Source organism: Anopheles ziemanni, chromosome 2 (assembly GCF_943734765.1).
Source record: "Anopheles ziemanni chromosome 2, idAnoZiCoDA_A2_x.2, whole genome shotgun sequence".
Taxonomy (NCBI): Eukaryota; Metazoa; Arthropoda; class Insecta; order Diptera; family Culicidae; genus Anopheles; species Anopheles ziemanni.
Genome location: NC_080705.1, coordinates 9,256,256 through 9,283,711, shown reverse-complemented (window position 1 = coordinate 9,283,711; position 27,456 = coordinate 9,256,256). Strand labels below are relative to the sequence as shown.

Genomic DNA, 27,456 nt, shown 5'->3' with positions numbered 1-27,456 from the left:
GTTTGTTCGCTGGCGTGCAGCTCCATAATTACTTTGTGCTAGCGCTTTGAATGTTTAAATTTTTTCCTTTGGTTTCCGGTATCAGAAAGATGATGATCAGCACACCGACGGCGCATACCCCGGAAGATATCCATACCGTGCCGTAGATGTGTATGGTCTCCATCATGATCGGGTACAGCTTGACACACACGAACGCACACATGCACAGAAATGTGGCACTGATCGTACTTCCAATACTTCTTAGCTGCAAAAAGGAAAGGAACATGATCATGAATGTAATGAACTCCCTAAAAAATATATATAACCTCTCACCCTTGGTGGCATCACTTCCGGGACGATGAAAAACGGTACATTGGTAATACCAATTGCACCTAGGAAGAGTGTCATCGAGAGAGCCAACACCGGAAGCCATTCCAGGCCGGTAAGATCGTGGCCATTTCTGAGCAGGTACGAATGTGCTCCGAGTACTCCGAGCGATAGCCCAACACCGGCTGCAGATACGAGCAGCAGAATCTTACGACCGACACGATCGATCACGGTGAACGACGCCAGGTTGCCGGAGATGTTAAGAACCGCCACGATGATGAGTGCGGCATGTGGATCGATTCCGGTACCGGACAGCTGGAAGATGGTACCGGCATACGTAAGGATGGCAAAGATGCCACTGAACTGGTTCAATGCCATCACGAAAAGGCCGATAAATAGTCCTCGCTTCGCTTCCGGTGTGGCTAAAGAGATGAAAACCATACCCACTTAGAATCGGCAACCTTTTGTTTTGGGAAGCATTAAACTTACTAAAATCCGCCAGCCGAAGACTTGCCTTGCTGGTTTCCGAAAGAACGAAGTTTTTCAACTCATCATACTCTACCAAGAACTCCGGTGTTTTCTGGCGTTCATCCGAGATGTTGCGATAGTACATCAGGGACCGTTCGGCCTCGAGCAACTTTCCCTTCCGCAGCAGACAGGTCGGTGTCTCCGGAAGGAAGCTGACTAGGATAATGAATGCTATCGGGGCGGCTAGCATTATCTTCGGTATCATTCGATACGGAAGGTAGTTGCCGGTGGAGTATATGAACAGAAGGCCGATATTGATGAAGATTATCGTCAAAGAACCAAGCGTCCCTCGGATCCTTAATACACAAAGAGATGTGATCATGAGTTTATCAGCTGAATATGTGCACTTCTTGCACTTCGTTTATACTTCTTGTCAGCAATATCGGCTATGTATAGTGGAATCACGCTGACCACTCCACCACCCGTCAGGCCACTGAAAAATCGGGCCACGTAGATGTACCACACGTTGTCACCGACAAGTATGAGCGTCCACAGTATCAGGTGGGGAACGGGAAGCAGCAGCAGGCCAACCTTCTTCCCGAAATAAGTGTGTATGATCGCGAACAAGATCGTACCAAGCGTGCCGCCAATGCACAGCGTTGATCCAATCCATGACGCCTCCTCGACACTGACCGGGCCCGCCGGAAGTGGCGTCTCGGGTGATCGAAGCAGCGGAATGATCGGTGCAGGCCATCCCACCGTCACCCCGTAGCTGGCGGTAATGATGTGGACTGTTGAGAAGTGAAAAGAACGAATACAAAATTAAGAATCGGTCACGACAATGCGGGATTGCCAGTTTGTGGGCACTTCCGTTTACTTCTAAGCACCGCTAGCACCTGGCGAAGGCTGGATTTGGAGAAAATTGTGGACGACTTTCGGGGCTGGTCAGTTTCTAGCTGGTTTTCCATCGGGAAAGGCAGCGTGCATTGTTTACGTTCGCGAACAACAACGGATACTGCAGTGCGCTGGCGTTTGACAGTTATCTAACTGATTCTAATATTAAGTCAAGTTGCCGATCGCATGCGCAGAAATAGCAAGATCCGTGCGAAGATCGATGAGCGCGAAGAGAATGGGCGGCAAAACGCGTCATCCACCTGGGATGACGTGTGTTTTGAATGGTAAATGTAGTCCAATGGTCGATTGCTCTACATCGGATATCGTGCGTATCTTTTGCCGCTGGCCTTTTCATCTTCGATATGTGACTGTTTCGTCAAATCCAAAACCTAGCTGTTTTTTTAACTAGTTTTACTAGATTTCAAACATATTATTTATACAATGAAACATAACTTTACATAACATCCATTACCATTCGAAAGAAATCAAAAGGATTTTGTGAAAACTAATATATTGATGTTCATCCCTGTGTTCTGGCGAAATGATCGATCAATAATCGATGCCAAACAGTAGACGATCACTGAATACAACAACAGTTGGAGTGATTTCATTTCCTTTCCAATTCATCTGGTATGTTTATTCAATTCCAGGCATAATAATCTTTCCATTATAATACGCACTGAAGGCGATGAATGCGCATTTTCAAGCGTCAACACATCAATAAAACATATCGACCTTAAACGATTTCAAGGAGGAACTGTGACAGCTTATGCAAGCGAATAATGTAGAGAGTAAGAAGGATCCTCCAGGGAATGTATCTGCATAGAATTAAAATAAATGGGTTACTAAACTTGCAAAAAACTAAAGTTCATATCACAATCATCCTCATGTTTTTGGATATGTTTGAAAATGCTCATGTATTCAATGTCTCGAAAGTATGACTACAGCATTAGAATGTTCTTGGACTGCGATCGGTAAGTAACACACCTCACCCGGCACTGTTTGCACCGTGTCTAATGAACTGCTCAAACAGAACCGATTCCCTTTCGCCTCTCTCCAAGTCGCTTGTCTTTCGCAACACCCACCACAAGATCCGAGAGGGAAAAACCGCGGGAATAAGAAAACTCCGATCTCTTCCGGTCGGTCGGTACTTTCGGAAAGTGCTTTCTAATGTAAATGATTGTCTTGCAGACAGCCGGAGGTTCCCGCGATGGCTTCTAAGCGGTTCCGTCACCCGCCGTCGCGACACATTCGCAATAGGCCACGGCTTTATCACCACCGACCGTTTCTTGGCCGTTTCTTAGAAACCTTCACCATCTCTTTCTCTATCTCTATCGTTGTTTCTTTTCTCGTTTTTCCATTTCCTATCTGTCACCGTTCACGCTTCTGTTTGTTCATTCATTATTAAAATGTTTGCCAGCGAACGTCGCCACGGTTCGACGACGGCGTCGTGGTCGACGTTAGAACGGGTTAGAACCAGGACAGTGTTCTAGGTGTAGTAGCGTACAGTACGCACCCTTACTCCTTCCACTGGGGCTGCCGTTCACGATGTTGCTTCGCATGATTGCACGGGCTAGAAAAGTGACCGACCGGCGTGTCAACTAACCCATCGGCTAGGTGAGGCAGTTCATTGAACTGATCGCGATGGTCGCGCCTGGGAGTAGTGGGAGTTTTCGGTACGTGTGCGTCATCTCCACCATGGCAGCGATCGTGATACCTCGTTCTTTGGACCACCTTTGACTAGAGCACGCGGGTACTTACCGGCTGCGATGGCACCGAACTGCCTCCAGTACCGTCGGGAGAGAAATTCCAGGAACATCGATGATTACGCACCCTCCAGAATGGAGCCAGATTGAGCAGAACTTCCCCGAGTGGTGCGAGCTGGACACGCACCGTAGCAGCACTGGCCGGTCCGAGTGCTTCCGGTAAGCACGAGCGAAACCTCCAGTCCCCCCGTAAGCACCGTGGTCCCGCGGGAGATCTTAGGCATGATCACCTTGCAAGGTGCCCTGATGCCTAAAGCCTGCTGATGCGCATTTATCTTTACTGCTGTTTGCACGTACGTGCGCCAACGTGCCGTTGATTTACGATCGGGACAGTTTTGCGCCAAACCTGGCAGCGGAAGATAAGAAACGACAGCCGCCGACACTGTTTGATATGCAAAGTCGACCCGCTGGAGAGTCGGTACGTTTTTTGGAGAAGATTTTTGTGGGGAAGTACAGAGGTTGTCAGCCATATTCTATGATCAACATTTGGCTCATAATGTTATTCTATTTATAATATCAACACTTTGGAGGTGATAATGACTATGAGTTAATTAAGCCTGTATCTCCAGGTTGAAAATAGATGTTTGAAATACTCACCTGGTTATCAAAAGAACCCGAACTATAGAACTTAATACTTACGCGTCATAATTCAAAACCACATGTGCTTAATAGTTCTGGAATGATTTTCGGACCTAAGGTTGTTAACAGGGCGTTATTGTTGCCCCTCAGCATCGCTCGAATTCAAAACTCACTCCAGTCGGTAGCGTTGGATGTATAACTTTATTTTTCGTTTCGCAAGACATTGCGCGGTTAACAAATATTCTTTATTAAAGCTTAGTTGAAAAGGTTTTGTAAAATGCTTTCATCTTCCACCGGGCTCTACCCCCCTCAAGTGCCAACCCCACGGCACGTCCGGGCCCGGCGAAACTGTCTATCTATCCCTCAAATCCAGCATATACCGTTCCTGACCCGGGAAGCGCTAGCGTGTTTGCAACACTCTCCGCTGGAAGCGGTCCGATGCACCAGTCCGGATTAAATGCGGTTGTTTCTAGCTGCTTATCAAACGTTCACTAACGGTATGGGCTTACAGGTATATATGTATATATCATACTAACTGTGTTGCGCAGTTTTGTTTTAATTTGTTTAACGGTTTGAGGATTGTTTTTACTTACTTCGTAAAACTAGTCGTTATATGCTAGGATGCTCGCACCGGTTTGGCGAGCGCGTTGGTTTCTTGGGTCTCGGCTTTTGTTTGTTTGCTTGTTCGCTGGTGTGCGCCTGTGTGCTTGTACAGTATAGACCACATATATATAAAAAGGTATGTATATGTCATGAAAAAGTGTATAATACAATTCAAGATGCTGGAGCAGTAGTAGGTTTTTATAAAGGTAAAACGTAACGAAAACAAATTAAAATTAGTCGGGAAAACGGGACGTCGGGGAAGGGGAAGGGGAAAGGGATGGGAGGGATACGGCATTGGAGCCACCCTAGGCCGTATGTCAGACGGGCGTCGGGGCGACGTCCTTGTTGTGCGAGGCGGACTTCTTGCCGCCGCTGCCGTTAAGAGATTCGGAGATCTGCTCGAAGCTCTTGCCCTTCGTCTCGGGCATGCAGGTGAGCACGAAGGTGGCGGACGCGACGCAGCAGCACGAGAAGAACCACATGCACGAGTACATGCCGAGCTGCTCGACCGCGACCGGGAAGTACCGGACGACCAGGTACGCGACGCCGGAGAACTCCAGCAGGCAGAAGGTGACGATCGGGCCGCGAATCTTCGGATCGAGGATCTCGGTCATGATGATGAATGGCACGATACCGATGCCGATGGCATTGATGAAGACTAGCGCGGACATGCTCGCGACCGGCACCCACCCGAAGCAGCTGACGTCGACGGCCATCTCCTGCAGGAAGGTGTACGTGCCCATGGTGGTGGTGCAGACGGCGCAGCCGAGCGTCGAGATGAGCAGCAGCACCCGCCGGCCCGCCTTTTCGACCGTCATCGTTGAGACGTACGAACCGATCAGCTGCAGGGCGGCCACGATGATCGACGACATCGCCGGGCTGAGGTTCGAGTGCGAATCCTGGAAGATTCTGGCCGTGTAGGTGATGAGCGGGATCGAGCCGGACCCGGCCTGGAACAGGATGACCACCACGCAGATCAGGATGGGCTTCCAGCGCGATCGCGTCACTATGGTCGAGGAGTTGAGGAGATCAAATGGTCAGTTCATTAGTCAAGGTAGTCACATGAAAGTGTGGAAAACGATCATTTATGTTGATTATAGGTTCTTTTACGCAGTCATTTCTAGGAATGGGATTTAAGAAATCCAATTAAACAAGATTTTTATGTTTTAGAAAATGTATCTTGTTTAAAAACCTACGTAGTAATAAACGTATTTCAACTCGTTGTAAAATTTTCACAAAAAGTTTTGTGCAACTGTCTCTTGACTATTGAAATATACAATTTCTATGTAAATATAATCTTTGACTAAATTACATATTATTTCATGAAATAGCATACATCAACGTTGGGATTTTTTGCGTTGATGTTGAATTAAACAGTTGTTTTTCGATTTTCTATCCCATATAACTTTTATAAATTATCATTATCGCATAAGCTCTAAATTAGATTTGGAAGAAATAAAATCACGATCGAGTACTCACAGAAATCTTTAATGTGGATCTGGTTGGATTCCTTCTTTTTCGGGTTGCCGGTGGAGTGGATGTCTTTGAAGCGCGCCACCTCGGCGGTAAACTGTGATGTTTCGCTTTCCGCTTCCTCACCCCGGTAGAAGCGCAGTGCCTTTATCGCTTTCTATGTTAATGAACGGGCGAAATTAGAAAAGGAGAAGATAAGAACAATCCTAATAAATATTCTTTTCTATTCCAAGTAACAATAATGATTTTAATGAGCACTTTTTTAATCATCATTCGTTTGGTCAACGATGGTCGTTTTTTTGTATGTCACGCAGAATCACTTCATCGTACCGGAACTAACCTAGATGCGACACGGCTACATTATCGGAGGTCGTGAAGGACAGAAATAGAAAGGGACAATCCATGCGCCAAAAGGACTCGTTCCGAGTTGGTTGGTCCATTGTAAAAAAACCGGTAGTCATGCTTTGTCGCCTGACCCGATCTGCTTCAGTTCGGTAAGGGAAATTTTAATGAGCCAGTCATCTACTATCAGCCGATAAGAAGGACCGGCGTTAATGAACGTATGAAGATGGGTTTTTTTCGCAGGAGATTATATAATTTCCAATCACTTTTTGTTGGTGACAATCAAAGCGTATTTTGTGTGTTGAGCTCAAACACAGCCCGACGAATCAACTCTTAAATGGTAGGTCAGGGGTGACAATACGCCATGACATAACAACATTCTTTCGCTCACCGGACCAAATAGAAGCGAGTGACGTCATGATACCATGAAAAAGTCCAGACTGATTGCCGAAAGAGCCGACTCGTCCCGACCTCGGCCAATTAAAGTGCACCACCGTAACTGACCATCGGATCATTACCTTCTTTACAATTTGTGGCGGGAGTTTGGGTAAAAAACCATGTCTGACTAAACGGGAATAGTGGGTTTTTATGCCTTGTATGAAGCTGCTGATTAGTGGACTGGTTTTTAGTTACTAGGGGTTTTACTAGCGGTGCCTTATCAGTCGGAATACGTGAAGTAGTGAACAACAACTATTTACTGAGATATGTGAAATAATACGTTTAGTTCAAAGCAGGTCTGCGGATTTGAGGTAGCAACAGGAAGCAATTCCAAATTAGGTCACTCTTTTGAAAACTAGTCAAATCTAGTCTAAGAGTCATAAATGCGAAACTAATTTGATTTCTCTGTTAATCTAGTTCATAGAAAAGTCAGTGTAGTTACCTCTTTCTTCTTCTTGACGAACAGATACTGTGGAGATTCTGGCAAGAAGCAGCAGCCCAGCGAGTAGACTACGCACATCAGAAGCGCTAGGTACGTCACAGCCCAGCAGTTGATGTAGTGAGATATGATGAACCCGAGCAGGATTCCCGAATTGCACAGGATGGCGAGCATCGTCCCGAGCGTGCCTCGTATTCTGGAAAGAGAGTGAGTCCAACATAGTCTTTAATGTCCAGCAAGATCGTCTTTCACGTTTGGTGCCAGGAGTGCGTACCTATCTTCCGAAATCTCCGAGACGAACAATGGCACGATCGAGAGTGTACCACCACCGGCGAAGCCACCGAAAATGCGAGACGCGTAGATGACATTCAGGTTGGTGGCGAACGGCATCACGGCCCAGCTGACGAGCTGTGTCACACCGATCAGCATGAGGGCCGACTTCCGGCCGGCAATTTCCGCTACCCAGCCGCAAACGAGTGGCGCCAGCATGCAGCCGATGGTGCCGATCGACCCGATCGTGCCCTGTTCCTCGGCGGTGATCTTGCCCGTCGTCAGTGGCGTGTCGTCGGACGCCATCAGGACGAGGTTTGGCGAGAGCCATCCTATCGACAAGCCGTAGATCAGTGTGGCGAGATTCGCTGTAGGTTCAGGGGGAAGCAAATAAATACATGTGTTGTGGTTAGTAAATGTTTTTCTAGGTATGTGCACACAATCAAGAGGGGGTGAGACTTATGAGGTTCAGGTGAAATCAGAGCTTGAGCAACCCTTTTTACCCTCGGCTTAACCCTATTTACAGTCCCACTAATAGCGTTCACCTGCACTACCCGTACCAGTAGTGGAAAGGTGTCATGGATCCGTTGATAACGGCTATCACATTGCCCTTGAGTGCCAGCTCAACTCCCACACCCAGTTCGTAGGAGACCATAGAGCAGGGTGATACTTGAAGGCTCTGTCTGCGAGCGCTACCCATGGTGCGCCTCCACGCATATACGGGTTTTGGGTCGATGAAGCCAATGTTCCAGACAACTTTAAACTCCACCCGTGTGACTATTCTCGCCAGCAACGCAACGCTGGTGGATGACGTAAGTCGACCTGATTAAAATTGATTCTTTACGACCGCCGCCGCTCAACGTAGCCGCTATATCTGAGGGTTCCTGAGTGGTGTTTGGATGGTGGGGTTTTACGACCTTCCCGAGCGCCCCTTGTCAACATGGTGGAATGTGCGGAATGGCAGAATGTTTGGAATGGAAATTGCGATCGATAGATCACTCGCCTCCAGCTGGTCCTGGTATTTGATGTTGTCTTTATCGGGAATGCTTAAATCCACTATCGAGCGTGTACTGCAGTCTTTAGTGGTAGTTCCTATTATTTGCTGCAAACTCGAACTGATCCCCAACACAAGCCCGCTGACCTCGACTCAACTGATACCGCCCCGGACCGGTGGTGGACTCATTCACTTTCTTCGTGCTCCACTCCGGTGCACGTTGTTGGGCCCAAAAAAGGGCCGCAGAAATCGTGGCGAAGGTTGGCGGGGAACCCGCGGCGGGATAATTGAGTTTTATGTGCGCCACCAAAGTGGGTAAAGTGAGAAGATTCAATCAGCTGCACTTTGCTGCAATCGAAACAAATGCACTCGAACGCCGGTGCTAACTGCGCCATGTTTGCCTCACGGATGGTGCGGATAGGTGGCCGGAGTTTTCGGGTCAGTGGTTGATGCCGGCGAGGGTAAGGGACGGTGGCTCAGGCAGAGATCTGAGTAGTAAATCGCGTGCTAAAGTAAGCAGAAGCAGGAGATGGCATATGGTGGTCTGAATTGGGATTTGTGTACCGAAGTCGTTCATCCGAGCCGGACGTGACTTGATAAGGAAGGCACACACAAACACGCACACATACACACACGCAGACGCGCAAAGACCATTGACCGTGTCTCACACTGAGCTGGTGGTGGAAGTGTGAAATATGCAGCACAAACCGGCGAAGAAGCCACCGTCAACATTTCCAGCAGAACGTGTTGATGCCGAATGTGGCCGCGTTCGCGCGCCCGCTAATCAAAGTGCAAACATCGTAATAGGCTACGTGTATGCACACGCCATAACAACCGTCAAAGATGGCGGTTCTGATTCGTTGCTAGGTGATAGCACCATCTCTCGGGGATTAAGCTTGGAGCACACAAGACAATCTGCTTTACAATACATCCCAGAAGAAACGCAAAATCTCGGCTTTCGACACCACTCTGCCTCATCATCTCGCAAGGGGAAAGGAACGAAGACATTTGCCAACGGTTTGACGGAATATTTATAATTTCAAGACAAACAAACACACAGTGATGGCGGACATCTGATGGATCGTCCACTTGATCGAGTGACGTTTTTGAGCCGTAGGTCGCTGCTCGGAACGGAACGGACCTATCTGCGGCCAATGTGTTCTGATTCATGATCGAGCAATTTGAGCGTCCAAAAACCGTTTTTCTTTGGGAATTTCCCGTGGCAATCTTGAGTCAATCTCTGGAAGACAATCGAACGGCAGGAGGGATGCATTTCATTGCCGTGACTCACGGTCAAAACGGCACTTGCGATGGTCCACTTGAGCGCGGCGAATTCCAGCTGGCCAGACCGAACCGAAAGAGCCAAAAGGAATGAAAGAAAGCGCACTACACATTGCACTTTCTCCGGCCCTTCCACTCCTGAGAAGTCCGCCCCCATCTATCGAGCGTCCAGCAATGCGTCCAGTCAATGGAAGTCGAGTTCTGGGATGAATCCTGTTCGCTTTCTTCTCGTTCTGCATAAAAATGTTACTCCATTCAGAAAAAAAGCCGCTCGATCCCTTCCTAGTTGGGGGATCTTGAAGTCGGTGTCAGAGACCAGATCAGTGACCGCATGAACTGTCTCATCCCCGCATGCGCATGTTGGCTTTGCGCAAATTTGCCAATGAGCCAAGAGGTACAGGCGCAGCTACGCATTTCATGAACTCGGCCGCCTTTCAGAGGGACTTGCTCTGGTGGGTGGTTTCTGTTCATCTCCCTTCTCGCGGGGTCGCGGTCATCGCGAACGGGGTGAGAAATCGAGTACCCGCGCGAGCAGTGAGAATTAAAATGGTCGCGCTGGCGAGGTGCGAGAGGTTTACCACCCAAAACACCCGAGAGAACCTCAGAGAGATGCAGAGAAGGGTGGCCGAAGTGCGTGTGTCTGTGAATCGCCTTCGACGGCTTTCAAACGGGGTTGGTATTAGAAGCACTTGAAGTAGTCTTCCTTGAGAGAGCGATATCTAACGTTTTTGTGCGTCTGTGTCCGGCGGCAATCACGTTGAGCGAGATATGCCGAGGAGTCGGGCCGAAATCGAAGCGGATCGATCGGGGGTTGATGTAACGAAGGTAGTGTGTCGGTGGACGGTGGGGTGCAATCCACGAGGTTGTAATTCTGGTTGTTGTTTTTCCATCTTTTTTTTTTTTTGACAAACACTCAAATAACCCATCACCGTAACCGTAACGTATCGATACCGCCGCCGTGCGCCATGTGTTCGTTATCTTTGCGCTGGTAGTGATGAGCTCGCCAGAACTAGGCCATCGGTAACGTTCGATCGGAGGCGAGTAGACACCCGGCGGTGGATGCGAACAGCGAGGCACATGTCGTGGAAGGAGTGTACATCGTCACGAGAAGGTGGGTTCGACGGTACAATGCCATATTTCGGAAATGATACCCGTGTTTTTTTGCCACTCGCTTGTAATTTCTGCACCAATGACGAATGGCAAACAAAAGCCAGCGCAGGGCGAAACCGTGAGTCTGTCTGATTTGTCATTTCGCCAACCTTCCCTCTCCGGCCCGGACCAAGCGGGCGGCTTGAAGTAAATCGAAAAATCAAAGAACAAATATTTTGGCCGACATTTTGGGTTTATCAGCAATTAAAACCAACCCCACCAGCAGGGGAGGTTGCTGGTGGCGAACAAAGGAACCCGAGGAGGGGGTGCTGTAGCGTGGAGGCGGACTGTGAACAAACGTGTGTCTTACAAAGAGACCAGCGCTAGGTACACAGTGCCCTCACCCTTTTCCGCTGAAACCCCTCTGTTGGGCAACAAACCTACGCCCAAACGGAATTCCACGTATGTCAAGAAGGGTTGTCGGGGTGAGAGTAAAAAAGTAGATAAGTGACCACGGCCGGCGTGGACACTTAACTAGCAACGTAAGTGAAATCGGGGATTGACACCGGTTTGCCAAAATCGCAGCACAGCTGTTACTGGTACGCGACCTAAGGGCGCAAGTCGTTTTGTTTGTGACGGCCTTTGTTGGACCCCAAATCGGGTGGAATTGGATAACAACAACAGTACGCCTCGCGGACATCAATTCGGCTCAAGTTGCGGCTCAGTAAGGGGCAGGGTCTCCCTCGACTGAGCGCCACCATCTTCCATTGTGTCGTTAGTTGGCCACCATCTGGTCTAGTTCATCAAACGTGGAGACTGTAACAGACACGCACTACGAACCATAGCTAGGACTAGATGCCGAGAAAAAACTGTTTAGTGAACCCAATTGTTTGGCGTTGAACCGATCGATTGAACCAATCAAACCATCAACTGGGAGCCCGCTTTGCGCTCTACTCAGATCGGTCTGAGCTGCGCCAGCAAGTCACTTGAGTGACACGGCGTCGAAGTGTCAAGTGCATGTGACTTCCAGAAAGCGAACAAACGCTGCCTCTGTTGGCACTTCTGAGAGTCGCTGTAGAAAGATGAAAGTGAAACGCGACCCACAAGCTTCAAGAGCTGCTTCTGCTGCTGTACCTCGCCCGGTACGCTCTTTCGCCCTGGGGCGAAATTAAAATATGTCACGGGCGTAAGGTAAGCAGATGATGTGAGCAACGTCCCCTTGGTACCAGCTTGGACCTAGTTTCCGAGCGTATAATGAGTTGGCGAAAGGAAACACCCCGGGGGCGGAGGAACCTGGGCCTTCGTGTGCGCCCTCCTGTGGGACCAGCCATTTTATTTTCCTGAATGGGCCCAGCTGGATGAATGGGGAAGCCTGCGCCGGTTGTGCGCAGGTTGTCCCCGGCAACATCTGATGAGTTTCTTCCTTCTCGCCGTCGTAGGCAGCACCGTTTTGCGATGAGGATTAATGCGTGTTTGATTAGTGAAGGAAAGTGACGCTGGACGCCCGGTGATTGATATTGTAAATACATTAATTGTAGTCGTTTAGGGTGCTGATATGCGCTGTTGATTGATCGTGACGCGTATGTTAGCTTCTGGATCATGTAGGTTATTTTTAACAACAATTTGCTTTTTGCTTCCCTTCAAGTTCCCGTGTAACTTCATAAACAATGTCAGAATACAGAAACTGGTTTTGTCAGACGTGTAGATCACAAATTAATATTTCTAAACCGTTATCTGTTTACTGTCTCACAAATAGATAACCTAAATATTCAAGATGTTTGTATGGTTGGATCTTAATCAATTCGCGATCATCTTAAAAAACGCTGATTGGATCACCTGAAGTTTTGCTCAAAGTGAGCCATCGCTTAACTTTTATGAATGGTTGCGCTGCTCGTTCTATAACCTTGTCCTACCTGGCCTCTGGATGTGGGTTGCGTAATGTTATTCTTCACCTTTCCACTGTCCATAGCTAGATAACAGTCTTCTAAATTAGGAAATGCTTGAACTGCTGAATCTACGCCATCCTTCAGAGGTGCCTGAATATGGTAAAACGTTTTTTTTTTTGTGTTGTGCCATGTATTGAAACCAAAACCCCCTGAGAAAAGATTCCTCCATGTGTGCATGGCGCTCAATATCGCCGAGACCTACCGGAGGCGCAAAAAGTGTAAGTTAAACGTGTCGCGCACATACGAAAGATGGACGTAGGCTGAATCCCAACGGCTGTCGCTCGGTTGAAAGTAAGAAACGAAAACAGCGGCAGATAGACCACGAGAGTGAAGATCATCCGGCGAAGATTCCGGTGCGGTGTCACAGGGGCTGGAGAAATCGAAACCTCCGCAAGATCGCGCGGTCACGAGACTGAACATTATTCATAATTTGCCGGCTTGCTTGGCTGCTGTGGCTTCCACCACTACAGCGGAATGGTTGAGCGTAACCAAAGTAGGCAATGGTGGGCATGGAATTGGAGGAGCTGTCTCCAGCGAACGTCGTCGGTTGGTCCTGCGCAGTCCTACATGGTCACGGTTTGCGTGTCACCATTTGGCATGTGACAGCCAAAGTAGCAGTCGTCGAAGTGGAGTCGTCTGCCGGTGGCCACGTTTCGCCACCGTTTGGAGGTACCCGTACGCACCCATCTCGCACCGAGACGCAGCTGGTCACGCATTCAGTCGGCGACCAGTTTTCAGTCGTTTAGTAATAATTTCACTTTTGTCCAAGCGTGCACCAGCGCGATGCAAAGGAAAGTTTCACTGGTCGTTGGCAGCCGATCTCTTTGACTCTTGTGGTTCACCGTGACTTATCGACGTGTCACATGCCACATTTCGCCGGCAGGTATTCGGAAAAGATGTGGTGCAGAAATTCGATCGTAGCACATCTTTGCGACCATCGGAAGGTCTTCACGGGGTGCGTTGGCCTAAGCTGCCTAGGAGCCAAAAACCCCTCCCGGGTCTCCGTAAACCGGCCACCGGGGTATACAGTTAGTCCGGGCAGGCTTTTGCTTTTACGTATTTTGTCAACCCGACGGGCGCGCGTTGGCAGGCTACTCTTGAAATGCAAATTTCAACCCTCGCCGCGCTCAGAGGAAACGCTTTCGGACTTCCAAATGAGGACCGATGACGATAGTCCCGAAACGACCACGAGACGCAACAGGGCAAAAGTTAGGTTAGTTTTCGAGCCGGTGAACTCGTAAATGGCGATTTTCAGCTTACCCCCGGGGGCCGGGTCGTTGACTAGCTGTCCGCGAGAGCCACGAGAGCGAAGGGGACTGGGAATGTTCAGATGAAGATTTCTTGTCATCTGCACATCGACTCACGTGTACGTACGTGTGTGAGGGCTTTTTTTTCTCTGTTTTTAGTTTCTCGCTGATGTCCAGCGAGGTCTTGGATGCACGTTGATCCGATCTGATCTTCTGTTGCCTGAAAACGAATACTTCACGAGGTGTATCTTTTGACATATTATTTGCATTAACCAGGCTTGGTGAAGATGTCGCAACATCGAGTGCAAAACAACAAAACAAATTCGCTGAGTAACGGTGTTGACGTTCTATGTTTGCTTTCGTCGGATATTCGAGATACCAACGATTCGGTCTTGGAACAGGGACATAAAGAAGTGTGGGATATTGTCGAAACCATGGCAACAAGAATCATTCTTAAAAATGCATGGTTGTTATCTCGGAAAATAACTTAATAGTCGTTTTTAGTAGATAGTTCAAATGTCCTTCTATATTTCACCAAATTTCATCAAACTACATCGAAGAAAACTAGAAAAAACACTATTACTACAACTTCTTCGCAACTGCCCTGTTTCTTTTCTAACCTTTTCCATGTCATTTACTAAGCCTTCTTTGATTATATTTTCCTATACTTTTCTGGCAGCGCTAACAATGGTTGTACAGTAATTGACGATTAAAATGGTTTGATGGAATTGCATCTTGATGTTTATTTAAAAACATATTTTATAACATGTTAAAATGAATTAAAATTAATGTTGTACTTATTTAAGTACAATTTTACCACCATACTGACGATATTATTATCGTCGTAAAATGTTCTTAATTATTAAGTAAGACGTAATTCCCAAGGACGTCCAGAGTACTCACGCTGTAAAACTTCGCCAACAAGCAGTTCTTTAGCAAATGCAACAACATTGGCATTCAGCATTGCCGTCAGAATACACAACACACAAGCGCAGTGGGCAAAAATGCACCACCCCTCGGGGCATGCACCGCAAGTGTGTGAGAATGTACGGGAATCTTGTTTTTTTACTTGTTAGTCGCCTGTGTTTTGGATGGCAATTTCGCGAGCCATTGATGCCTCGTTAACGTCAACGAATGTTTGACCGGTGCAGCGGTAGATGGTAGGAATTGTGGGCCATCCTGCCGTCAAATAATCCCGCGTTTTAAGTGGCTCTGTCCCGCCGTTTATTGCATTGTGCATTTGGGCAACCTTAGGTTTATGCACCGTTACTTTTTGGCTAAATTTGGTTTGAATGTGGCTTTAAAAGCTTCCGAAGTGCACTTCCAGTCGCTAATTGATTAAAAGAAAAGCGTCTTCTTGTGTGTTTTTTTCGCTTTTAGTATCTTGCTTAGGAGAAGAAAAGGTGGAAACTCTTTAGCATAAAAATGACATTTAAAGGCGACACAGTTCAAAGGCGTAAGGAACGTAACAAGCGGCCGACAAAGATGCGCCACCGAACGCAGCCGTAGAAGGCACCGAAATGTTCGGAAGGGTAATGACGAGCAATTTCGGCGACCCCAACCCCGTTCCAACCCAACATCGTCTCCCAAACTGCTGGCAAAAGTTTGATTGTTATAATTAGTTATAATAAAAAGTATTCCCTTCTTTTTCGGGTCGGTCTCGACGATGATCTTACGCGCGGCTTCGCGAAAAAGCCCGTGTTTGCAACAATTGGCCGTCCATGGGAGCTACCTTTTTTCCTTTCCCTTCACCACCCAGTCCCCACTTCCCGGGGGGAGCAGGTTCTTAAGTCGGCGCTCTTTACCTGCGATGATTCTCTGTTGCGCTGTGGAGAAGGGACGTTCAGCTTTGGTGGGTTGCTGTTTGTGTTTTGTGCTTCAGTTTTGTCCGATCTCATAAATGAGCTCCCCTCGCGGGTTTGTTCCTTGCTCCCCTCTTCGTCCCGACTTGAGGAACCCAACGAATCGTTCGTTTTGAAGAAGAAAAGCAAGCCCAAGTCCCTCGCTCAGGGTTTGGCCGCAGCATCCTTTTATCCTCGGGCGCCCGCCCGCCTTTCCGGGCGCGGCGGAAAGGACCGAATATGTTTGTGCAAGGTTCAATGAAATGTACGCACTCGCACGATGCTACAAGGTCAGCTTGAAGGTGAAATTACTCCGCGCGAGGCTGGAGAACAGAACAGGGAGCGCATTGATTCGCGCCATTGGGTGCCACTGGGCGGGGGGGTGGGTGGGTTGGGGGTGAACAAAGGGGGGAGGGTGGTAATTTTGGGGCAGCCTGCACGAAACGCTGCCCGGCCCGGCGTTTGGCTCGTTTTCTTTCGGTTGATTGTTGCTGTTTTTTGTGTTTTTTTTCGCTTCGAGTCCGAGCAATGTCTTGTCCCGAAGGTTCCCGAACGCCAATTGTGTGTGCGTTTTCTCAAAAGTGTTTTGGATGCTGCGAGTAAGGGTAGGGTTTTGGCGAGGGTGGCGAAAGGGGGAGGGGGGCTGGTCGGAAAGATCATGCTTGTGATGATGATGCTGGCAGGTGAGTCAACAAGTGGTTACAATCTTTCGATCTTGCTGATGTCTTTCGGACCATCGTTTATCCGAAGCGTTTTTGCGAGGGACTTTGTATGCGTCGAGAACCAGGTTTCGTTTTCGCTGCCAACATTTGTCCTGACGTTTTCAGGCATGAGTACAAAATGGTAGGATATAAACTATATGAAGGTAAAAAACAGTTCAGGTATCCCGTGGAGAAGAGCAGATAAGCTCTTTCCAAAAGCCATAAAGACAAAGTCTGACATTGCATCCGAATAAATCAGAGTCATCCGCAAATCGGCACAAGATATTGCACGGCATGGTCCGCTCTTTGTCGACCATATTGCGAAGGTCCACGCCAGCAGGCATTCGTCCATTAGCGGCTGTGGATGTCCTCGGAAATGGACGATCGCCATCGAGCCCCGGACTAGATGCGGACGGTTTCACCGCACTGATTAATTCTCGATTCCGCACGCACGGCAGCCGACAGCTTTTGCTTTACTGGTTACCGTCCTGATTGCCTGATGCATTAGCCTCGAGGCCGGTGGAGGACCTGGAGGGCAAAAAATCGATTCGAAACGTTCCGTGCTAAAATATGGATTTGGTTCACGCTCTGGCTCGTCGCCCATAGCGTTGTGGTCCAGCCGGTCACCCTGGCAACCTGGCCTGGTTGAATGACCACCGAAAATGGGGTGCACCTCTGTCGCCGGGGGGTCCTTAGGTGGAGCTGGGGGGCACAAAAAAGGAGCCGGACCTCACAAAAGGTAGCCAACAGAAGTAGCGAAACAAATTACCGACGAACGTTTTGTCTTTCAAATTAATTATGCATCACTAAAATAAGTAAATCACTGAATATTTGCTGCAGAAAACATTAACGTGCCCTCAATCCTGTCAACACTATACACCTTATGAATATCCTTCATTAAAATTGCAAAATGTTTGCGGTTACTCCATGACTTCTGTTGAAATAAATCGATTGAAATTAAATGAAATAAATTTAAGCACGGAAATAAATTCAATGTTGAATTGAATGTACAACTTCATGTTAATAGTAGAAATTTACAGCCCTAGAACTAATTAACAAATTAGGTATTAGTTAACGATTGAAACGATTCGAATGCATTAAAGTTTTGAATTTTTTTGTTTTGAATATTCCATTTTTTTGTATGAATGTCGGAGAAGTCGCAAAATTAAATTGTCTTTGGTCTTTCTTTTTATAATTTTGATTTAAACAAAATTAAAAGCAGAATGGGATAATATAATTTTCTGTCCTAGCTCATGTATTTGCTATAAAAAAGGGACAGTAATTTCCCACCACCACTTTCCAATTAACTTCATGACATAATCTAATTTGTCGCAGTACTTCCGGAGTTTTGGAGCAAATTTATCGCACATTTCCTCGACGTTATGCTTCACCAACTCGTTTTGGTTTTAAGTTATTAACCATTTCAGTGCTTCAAGTCCGCAAATCGCATCGCAAACGAGCGATTCGCTCGAAAACAGAATGCAAGTGCAGCGGTACCGATTGCATCATCGACATCAGTGCACGTGTTTGTGGGACACATCGTAGAAAAATAAACCAACCTTTCGAACATGACGTTTTTCGCCTTAACCAAGAAACACGCAGCAGCCGAGGTGCTGGAAAGTGAGTCTCCGCGCTCCGGGCGGGCGTCACGTAAAGTAGCATTTTGTGCGATTATAAGGTGTCGCTTATTGGAAGAGCCTCCAAAATGTGTGAGGTTTTTCTTGTCGGTTTTGGTTTGCCTCGATCCCAGGCTTTCGTGATGGACGATTCCGACTGCATCGTCGTTGCGCAAAATGCATCTTCGCAGTGGCCCCCCTTCCCCACGGTTGGAGGTGAACCGGTCGCGGCGGGTCACCTCCACTCTCCGGTATTTGCGATCTTGTGACTTTTGCTCTTCCCTACCACGACAAAACGGCATGATCAAGGCAGAGGGCGAAAAGAAAAAGCGTAATGGAAGGTAGCTTCCGAGCGGCTCCGGCGGTTTGTCCCACGCGGCGGGGGACGGTTGTCCCGGCACGCCCGGTGGTTTGGACGGAGGGTGCGTAGCGCCGGCGCACCGCACGCCCGCCGGACCGGAACCAGCATGACCGGCGACCGGCATGTTTTTTCGGCGTACGGCAGACTTGAATTTTAATCAGCCACATTCGCGCGGGGCTGATTTAATTTCCAATCAGCAAACGCGTCGACGAAAGGCGAGGGCGCAACTGTACGTGCCGTTGTGCCTTGGATGGAGGTGATGATGATTGGCTCCCTAGCTTGTCGTTGGTTGTTTTTTTTTAGTTTAACTAAATTCGAACTATGCGCCCAGCGGTGGACAAGTTCGGGTACGTGCCGCATGGCGTTGGAATGTGCTTTTAATATTTTGTGCAACACTTGAAAATAGTTTAACAGCAAGCTCAGGTGCGGAGTCACCGAGTTGGTATAATTTTCCCAAATGGGCCGAGTGTGTTTATTCATTCACCAACCCAAATAACTTGCGTGCCCACTTTCTTATGTGACGCTTTTCGCTTTTCGCGACTTTACGGGAAGTCCAAATGGAGAAAACAGTGTGTTTTTTTGAAAAATGCAAACAAAAACCTGCCCCCACAACGTGTTTCGGTGCGAGTTGAACGAAACCGAAAGGGGAATATTTATGAGACAGTTCGGACCGGGGTGGATGGAAGACTCGTCTCGGTGGGAAAACGCGACCGAAGATCCGCGGGTCGGTGCGATGCGCGGGGAAATAAACTTTATGGAGCGCATCGATAAATTCGCTGCCAGCCGATGGTAAAATGCGCAGAAAAGTTCAGACATCATGCGTTTTCGGGGTACGGGTGTCTTTTGGCGTATTAAAACCCCATCAGCGTCCCAACAAACCTGGGCCCGGGGTGGGCTTTGCTTTGCGGTGGTACTCTCTCGATCTCGGCGAGGTGGTTTGCGCTCGCACGGGTGTAATATAAAACGCACGATCGTCGGCTTTAAAGCCATCGCATTATCCTCCCGGTGGCGCGGTGGCTGTAAATAAGTTGGAAATTTATACCCCATCCATTCACTGAGTGCCCACAAACGAACGTGAGGGAAGGGGAGTGTTTGAGAGTTGAGGGAACGAATGTTGCTTATTGCCCAATCGAAAGCCATAACTCGCAACGCCACGCTGATGTGTTAATACGTGGAGTTAGTTTTTACTTTTTACTTTTCGGCTAGTAGTTGTCCACCATTTTGTTTGGTCGTGGGACTCGCGGTGGGCAGAAAACATGAACAGCAAAAAAAAGCGTTACAACCAAACGATATGCTCCCGATCGATCGGCTGTCTGGAGTTGGCAGACTGGAATCGAGGCCAGAGGATGGAGCGCTAAACCGAAACACCCTGCACCACATTCGGTGCTTCACTAAAAGGAAAAGTACACCCCATGGACAGGGAACGGGAATGGGTCGAAACGGGACTGGCTAGAGTGTCCCCCGGGAGTGGACAGCCCGGGTGCAAAGAGTAGGTCGACACGCGCAGGCTAAACGGGTTCTCCAACGCCGACTTTCCGGGGGTCTTACAAATCTCCTGCGAAAAATCCGACTCCCACCGCATGGAAGGGGGCATGGGGCAGGGTGGCAGCGGACGATGGCCTTAGCAACTGGACGACGACTGGGTTTCACAAATCTGCAATCCGCGTGCAGCTGCGAGACGAGATTTATTCCAGCGAAAGCGAAAAAGCTCCACCAGAGAGCAGAGGGACGACGGGGGAGAGACTAACTTTGACCCAATAAAGTGCCCGGTCTTGAGGTCCCGGGTACTGGGGGGGCATCTAGGGATCGGGTAGGTTCAACTCTCGCTAGCGACGTTGGAGAAAAGAAGTCCAGATTAAGCGGGAGGGGACACTGAAACGTCGTCGAAGGGGGGAGTCAGAGGTTCCAACTGAAGTTCCAATTGTATGGTAAACAGAGTATCGGTGGATATGTACATTCACATGCCGTCACGTGAACGGCGACGAACCGTGGCAATCTCCACACTTCGCTAGCGCACCACTTTAGACAGACCTCGACCGTGTCTGCGCCAAATAAGCAACCCCCCCCCTCGGACCCACTGCACTGCCGTCGCGTCTACTTTCGTTGCAGTCTCAACCGATAATAGACCCACGAGTCTGAGACATGTGTCGCAATCTGTATAAACTTTCGGTAAACGGACCGACCCCCAATTGGTCCCCGGAGCGGACATTGATTGCTAGTCGGCGGGACCGGTAGATCCCCCTCACTCCATCCCAGGACAGCAGACAGGACCATGGCGGGCGATAATGCCCCAGCTGAGTCTCGGTCCGGTTTTGGTGATGTTGCGTTTGCAATCTTCCACTTCTTCGGCCGAGATGCGCCGCTTCTTCCTCGCACCTCTTGGTGCATAGATTCGGTGCGATCAGGTTCCGACCGCCCCTGGAGAGACTTTTTGGAACAAGTCCCACCGTCGGACACCAACACCCCGGGGACCCCACGACGACCACCACCATCTTGCCGTGCGCTTTGGAGCTTAGTGTATGGGTGTCGAAATTACCGGTTTTATTGGTATTTCATCTCTCGCCTCTTTGGCTTTCCTCCTCTCCACTGTCACTAAGAAAGAAACCAGTCGCGAGTGCCGTGCGCACCCGGGTGTTCGGTTCCACGACGCCCGCAAAAGTTTGTTTGTTTTGAGGTTCTCCTCCCTGGCGTGCGGCAGAAACTGGTTGCGAGAAACGAGTTTTCCTACTGCTAGGCGAAATTTTTCGCCACCATTCGGCCATCAACCGAGCCGGTGCGCCGTGTTCGATTGGCTGCCTACAGCTGAACCGCCGACGGATTAAAGCCGTGCGCTGGTAGACCCCGACCGATGGTATTTGGGCGTGCAGTCTTAAGTCTTGGGCGAACTACAGATCTCAGGTGTTGCACAGGTGCCAGGACTGGAGTGGATAAGATTTGAATGGAGCATCGAGTGCAGGTGAGAGGAATACTAAGGACTTCAATATAGCTGAAGGATCATTTCATACTACGTCGCTACCCCGAGTTCTGGACAAGTCCTTGGTGTTCTGACGAACTTCTGGCGAATTGTCGATCAGCTTGATCTTCCGCTCACCAATTTTTCAAATGGCTCGGTTTTTGCTCAGAAATAGCTCAAGGCAACAGATCGAACGCTAGGTGGTACTCTAGTGGGGACCTTCGATTCAAGATCCGCACGATTGCCAATCGACCGTCCCAAAGCGGAAGCAGTTCCGTGCCATCCGTACAGTCCGTAGTAAAAAAAAAACCGTATATACTCCGCGTGAGTTCCTTCCGTTTCGTATTTGAAAAGAAGACAAAAAAAGGCTAAACCGATGATGATAGCCGATCAAGTGATGACCGTTTCACCTTCTGACTTCCACCCAGTCAGTTTCGCTTAGGGCTGGCACGAGTGGGGGAGGGAGGGAGGGCCAACTCGCGCGGCCAACCGAGTGGATCGCTACCTGGTGGTGGTCGGAGTCTAGCTTTCGATTTCCTTCTTAAATATCCAACCACCGACCGGCGCTTTTATTTCCTTCCTCCATTGGCCACGCTTCCTGCCGCATCGGTCCTCGGTTCCCTCTCCCTCTTTTGCGCCATCTTTTTTTTTCGCTTGCCATCAGATTTTGCTTCTTTCTGCTACGTTTCCTTTCGCGGCTATCCTCTCCTGTGACGGCGTTTCGCTTTTGCTTTCGTCCGAATGGGGTTTTGCGATGATGCGCTTTCTGTCTTTCTCTCTTTCGTTTGTTCCCCTTCCTCGCGCGTGTACCTTCTTATCTCGTTTTCTTTCCCCTTTTCTTCATCCTCTCCCATGGCTGGTCCACGTGGAGTTGCTTCCTTCTTTGCCGTCTTCGCACGTCTTACTTTCGTTCGCGAGGTGATGCTGCGATCGCTGGTACTTGTTCGCTTTCCTTCGCTGCCGAACATATACACGCACACACAGGTGTGATCGAGAGGCTCGATCGCGCGTAGTTCGCTTTTCTCTAGTTCGCTTTTCCTTTCTATTTCGCTTCCTTCACTTTCTGACCTTCAAATCCGGCGGTGGGCAGGATCGGTAATGCCATGACCCGGGCCCCTGGGGGAGAGGGGGTGCCGACACCGGCAGCAATTTAGCCTATTTCCACGGCCCGGAGGGGTTTTATCTGTGTTTATTGGGCTTTCCCTCGCGCGGGCTCGCGTCCCTTCTGCCTCCTGCCTCCGCCGGCACCGTGACCGGGTGGGTTTTGGTGCTGTGTGTGCCCGTTTTTATTATTATTTACGATCGTTCCCTCTACGCAGAGCCGGCGGGACTACCATTAGCAATGGTCCTGGCTTTTTTGTTGTTGTTGTTGTTTTGCCTAGATCTCTGGATGATAAACAGTTTTGCTATAACCCACACGAGAATGACTTGTAACATTATTCAGGTGGAACCAACCTATGAAAATAAGTAACTTTCATTTTCTTGATGGTTATTTTGAAGTGCTTTTAAAACTAATACACTTACTCGAGGATGTTTTTATACGTATTTTTGCTTCGAAAGGCATATTTCTCTAAAGTTAGAACCCGTGTTCAAAACATATTCTAAAGGTAGTTTTTCCCAATCCGTAACCTACCGAGTTACGCGATCGACAGCTTGGGGTGAATTTTTACAATTTGTTTACATTCGAATGCACCGATTTGACGACTAGCTGTGGAAGCCCCTCAGTTTGCTGACCGAAGCACAAGAAATTGAACTGAACTCCGGTGCAGTTTGATCGGTGCATTACGTGGCCCGGGACTAGGGTGTTCTACCAAAATTTGCCTGTAACCCTACGCTCGCCCGGAAGGTGCCCTTTCTCGGTCGTTTTTTTTTTTGGGTCGGTTTTGCAGCGTCGTCATGCCCGGGAGTTGTTCACACAACTAAACAAGAAAATAAAAGGTACACATTATCCAAAGTACAGGGTGTGCAGTTAAGGGCCCACCGCACCCGCCGAAACCCCGAAAGGTATTTGGCCAAACTGGCAGAAAATTGATACCGTTCAGCTTCTTCGGTGGAGTCCCCCGCCCAGAAGCACTGGCCAAACTCACCGCTCGCCCTTGCTTTGGTACCCTTCCAAATTATGTTATTCGAAGCGCCGTGGCGCAATTACGCATCATTGCAGCCCTCGGCCGGTTCCAGGAAGCAATTGATACCGCTTTTTTATATTGTTTTTGAAATTTTTGACCTCCTCCTCCCACCGCCCCAACCAGATTCGTCCAGCTCGATGCACTTGGCATGTGCAACGATTCCTGTGCCTGCCCATCACGATGGCCTGATCGTTTCGGACCGGCAACTGCAAGTGTAACCTGACCGCGCCTCCGGGTGTCGCATGAGCCCGGCGAGAATGCATGGTCCGATCGCTAATCATCGCTCAATGTGTCGGGTGTGGGGGTTCGAGTTTGTTTTCCTCTTCTTCAAGTGTTGCCTTGGACCGTTAGTTCCGCGTATTGGGCTGTAAATCGAGCCTCGGCTTTGGTGACATTGAATTTTATGTTGTTTTTCTCGATGCAACGTTTGAGAGTGCGGCTTTGAGTACATACTGTTTGTTTGTGGATTGTTTTCAATGTTTCGTTTGGTTTAAGGCGTCTGATTTTGATAATAATAATTTATTTTCAAACATAATACGTGAACTTTACGACGTTGTGCATTATTTTAAGTCAATATCGAGGATTGATATTTGAGTCCTTGTTGCAATTGAAGTAATAATCATAATCAAAAGGTAAAAAATGTTACAAGTGTGAAGTATTTTTGTCTATTTTTAGATTATTTCCACTTTATCATTTTGTTAAGGTATACCACTTGTTTTGCAAGCATAATTTTCAAAAGTTTCACAAACAGGTTGAAAACTAAATACTTTATTCATTAAGCAAACCCATTCTTGTAAATAATTATGTATCAATATGTTGAAAATTGAAAAACGAACATGTTTTTTTTTAAATCATACACAATCATACCTCCTATAATAAACTCATTCAATCGTAACGACATCGCACAACATTAATTTCAAATTTATTTAAACTTCTTTCCAATCGATCGATATCTTTACAACGTTCGTTCCAACAAAAGCCAGCACGTCAATGTGCGTGTATGAGACGCTCGAGTGTCGATCGATTAAGTTCTCCCGCGATCAAACCCACAAACAGGTCCTGCCTTCGGTCGTAACTGGACGAGGAAAAGGACGAGAAATTAATGTATGATACGGACACCGGGGAGGATATGAAATACGGTTTGAGATTTTGGGCTCGCGCAAGATCAGGACCCGCGGAGTTGGCTGGTGCCTGCTGCATGTGTGACTTCATCCCCCCCCCCCCATCCCCTCTCCCTTGGCCTCTCTCTCTGTCTGCCTGTCGGTACCACCATGCGTTCAAGTGTTTATTTATATATCCCAGTCGTACCGGGGCCCCGGGGTAGGCACCTTGTAGATTTTGTACAAAACCTGTTTCAATTTATTTGTCGCTTTTGTTTGGCGTTCTTTGCCTCGGCATGGCATCAGCATCAGCATCATCGCCGTCATTATCATCATCTTCTGACACTGGACTCGAATGCTCTCGCTGGGGGAATTGTTCGTGAATTCGAAGGCGATGGCTTTTCGTTTCGTTCGCCAGCTTTGAAGTTTTATTTTTCTCGTTTCTGGGTACGTACGTGCAGGTATTTTAGGCAAGGATGTGTACTTCTTACTTCTTAATTTTTGCCCGTTTCGCCGGCTGGTTGGTACTCTTCGGTTTGGTACTTCGGTGCACGAAATTAATGAACGTTTCGCGCTTGGCTTTCAATCGTTGTTTATGACCGCCAGGGCCGCGCTTGTATGTGCTTGTGGCGTTGGTAAAGGCAAAATTGGGAGGAGAGATCGCGAATGATATCACAGAGCGACGCTCGTGTCTCCGGGTTTTTTGACTCCACCAAGGGAAGTAATGGCCCTCCAGCGTTCGAGCTCAGCTTCAGTTTCACTTAATTTGTCAACGTTAGCTCCTCTTCTTTGCCCAAGTAGCTTCTTCGTCCCGTGTGTGCGTTAGTGCGTGTGCCAGCACTTAGTTGCGTCGCGAGTTAAGCGAATTATTAACCTTTGTATATCATTTGCGTTTTCTTCTTTAGTGGCCGTCCAAATTCGAGATCTCGGTGCGTTGTCGAGCGCCACGCTGCTCATAAACGGGTACTTTACAAATGTTGCCATCTGGAGGCCAACGACACCGCGGAACAGCTTCGGCAGGGTTGCCTTCCTAACCCCCGGCGAAAAAAATAAAACATGCCCTTCCACATATGCTGACGCTGAGAATTCACGCACCGATGGCTCTTGAGGGGCAGAACATTGACCACCCCCTGCCGTGCAATGTTGCCTATTGTCATGGTGGCCCATTGGCCATTGCCCGATCGACAAACGATTGCGACAATTGGAACGGTCCTCTGATCGTTGTCAGGCCCTTCCGCGACCCGCAGGGGAAAACCCATTGGCCATCAGCTGTCGATAAAGGTGACATTCGACGCGATCGCGGGGACAACCAACACATGCTTCCCTCACGCACGCATGTGACGCGATCGTACGCGATTTTGTGCGTAAAGATTTGGGGCGTAGGCGAACCGCTTATGGAGGAGCTGCTCTACGAAGAAAACGAGAACCACCCCTGAACAGCCCGAGAGATAGAGAGAGAGGGAGAGGGAATGATTCCAAAGGGAGATGCGTGCGATCGCGTGTGAGTTTGTGTGTGTGTGCGCGGAATCTCGTTTTCCGTGGGGACGCGAGTGGAAACCGAAAGTGATCCAATCTAGAACATTAGAGCAGTAGGGCTGCGTGCGCCGGGCACGCATGTGTGTTGTTTTTCCTTCTTATCTTTCCTAACCAAACACCCTCCCCTCGCCCCTCCCCCTGAATGCGTTCCATTCCATTCCCAACGGCCAAGCAAGCTGGGAGGGTGGAAGCGTCGTGTGTTGACGCGTTTCGCTGCGCCGCACAGAAATCGAGGACGTCAAGTAGGAAAGGTGCGCGATCGAGGGGGAAACAAATGCGGAGGGTTAATGCGGGTGCATCATAGGTGCAGTTGCACAGGGTTTTTACTCCACAATTCATGGTACTACCATATTTGAATGTTTGTTTTTTTTTAATTTTCTCGTATCGGTAAAATGAATTAAAGTAGGCATGGTAGGTATTTCAACTTGAAGAAACGAAAGAACAGTTCCATCAAAAGAGCTAAACAATTTATAAGTGGCATACAAAAAATCATAGTTAAGGGTGAAGTAAGATTTAATTAAAAATATAAAAAAAAATCCGAAATAAGCCAAAAAACTAAGTCTACATAAAAATGTTTTTGTAGTTAGTTTTACTAGTAGGACTAATAATAAAATGCTGTTGTTTCAGTGTGAACTGATTTACATTTGGGACAAATAAAATATCACCATTCGTGATCTTGACCAACCAAACATTTCCGAAGCATGTAGAAAACTTTGGTCCATGGTAATGAATGTTTCCTTCTCCGATGACTTTCACACAAATATAAGTAATCTTTGATCTAAAACTTTTGTTTCCCAAAAATGTGATACAAAAGGGAGAAAAAACCCTGTCTCGAAATGGGAAATCATTCCCGGCATCGAACGCGACAGCCGCGTTGAAGGGGTTGGAGGTTTATTTTCGGGGTGGAAAGTAAATGTGTATGATAGCTGTAACACGCATATAGGCATTCATCTAACATCTACTTACCGCAGTACGTGGCCAGGTACTGGTTTCGGACTCCCTTGGCCATAGCCATTTTCGTTCGTCGAGTCGTGTGATGTGTGCGATTGCCGAAGGTTTGCCCGTTTGACGTTGGAGATTTTGGATC

At 48.3% G+C, this 27,456-nt stretch overlaps 1 protein-coding gene across 1 annotated transcript; it reads right to left on the bottom strand.

Moving 5' to 3' along the window:
* Positions 1–28: 28 nt before the first annotated feature.
* LOC131294661 (uncharacterized) lies at positions 29–27,456 on the bottom strand. The gene is made up of 11 exons (XM_058322708.1): positions 27,336–27,456; positions 7,583–7,946; positions 7,312–7,504; positions 6,096–6,246; positions 4,940–5,622; positions 3,562–3,841; positions 3,430–3,492; positions 1,202–1,565; positions 796–1,130; positions 313–728; positions 29–244 (listed from the first exon to the last, which is right to left on the bottom strand). Exons 1-11 carry the CDS (start codon positions 27,382–27,384, stop codon positions 29–31), a joined length of 3,114 nt encoding a protein of 1,037 aa, XP_058178691.1. The 5' UTR covers positions 27,385–27,456.

Bases quoted from the DNA above. Each gene is read 5' to 3' on its own strand.
- LOC131294661 (XM_058322708.1), bottom strand. From the start codon at position 27,384: ATGGCTATGGCCAAGGGAGTCCGAAACCAGTACCTGGCCACGTACTGC. The intron at 1,131-1,201 runs GTATAAACGAAG...TTGTGTATTAAG, and splicing joins GCCGATATTGCTGACAAGAA to GATCCGAGGGACGCTTGGTT. The intron at 245-312 runs GTGAGAGGTTAT...TCCTTTTTGCAG, and splicing joins CGGAAGTGATGCCACCAAGG to CTAAGAAGTATTGGAAGTAC.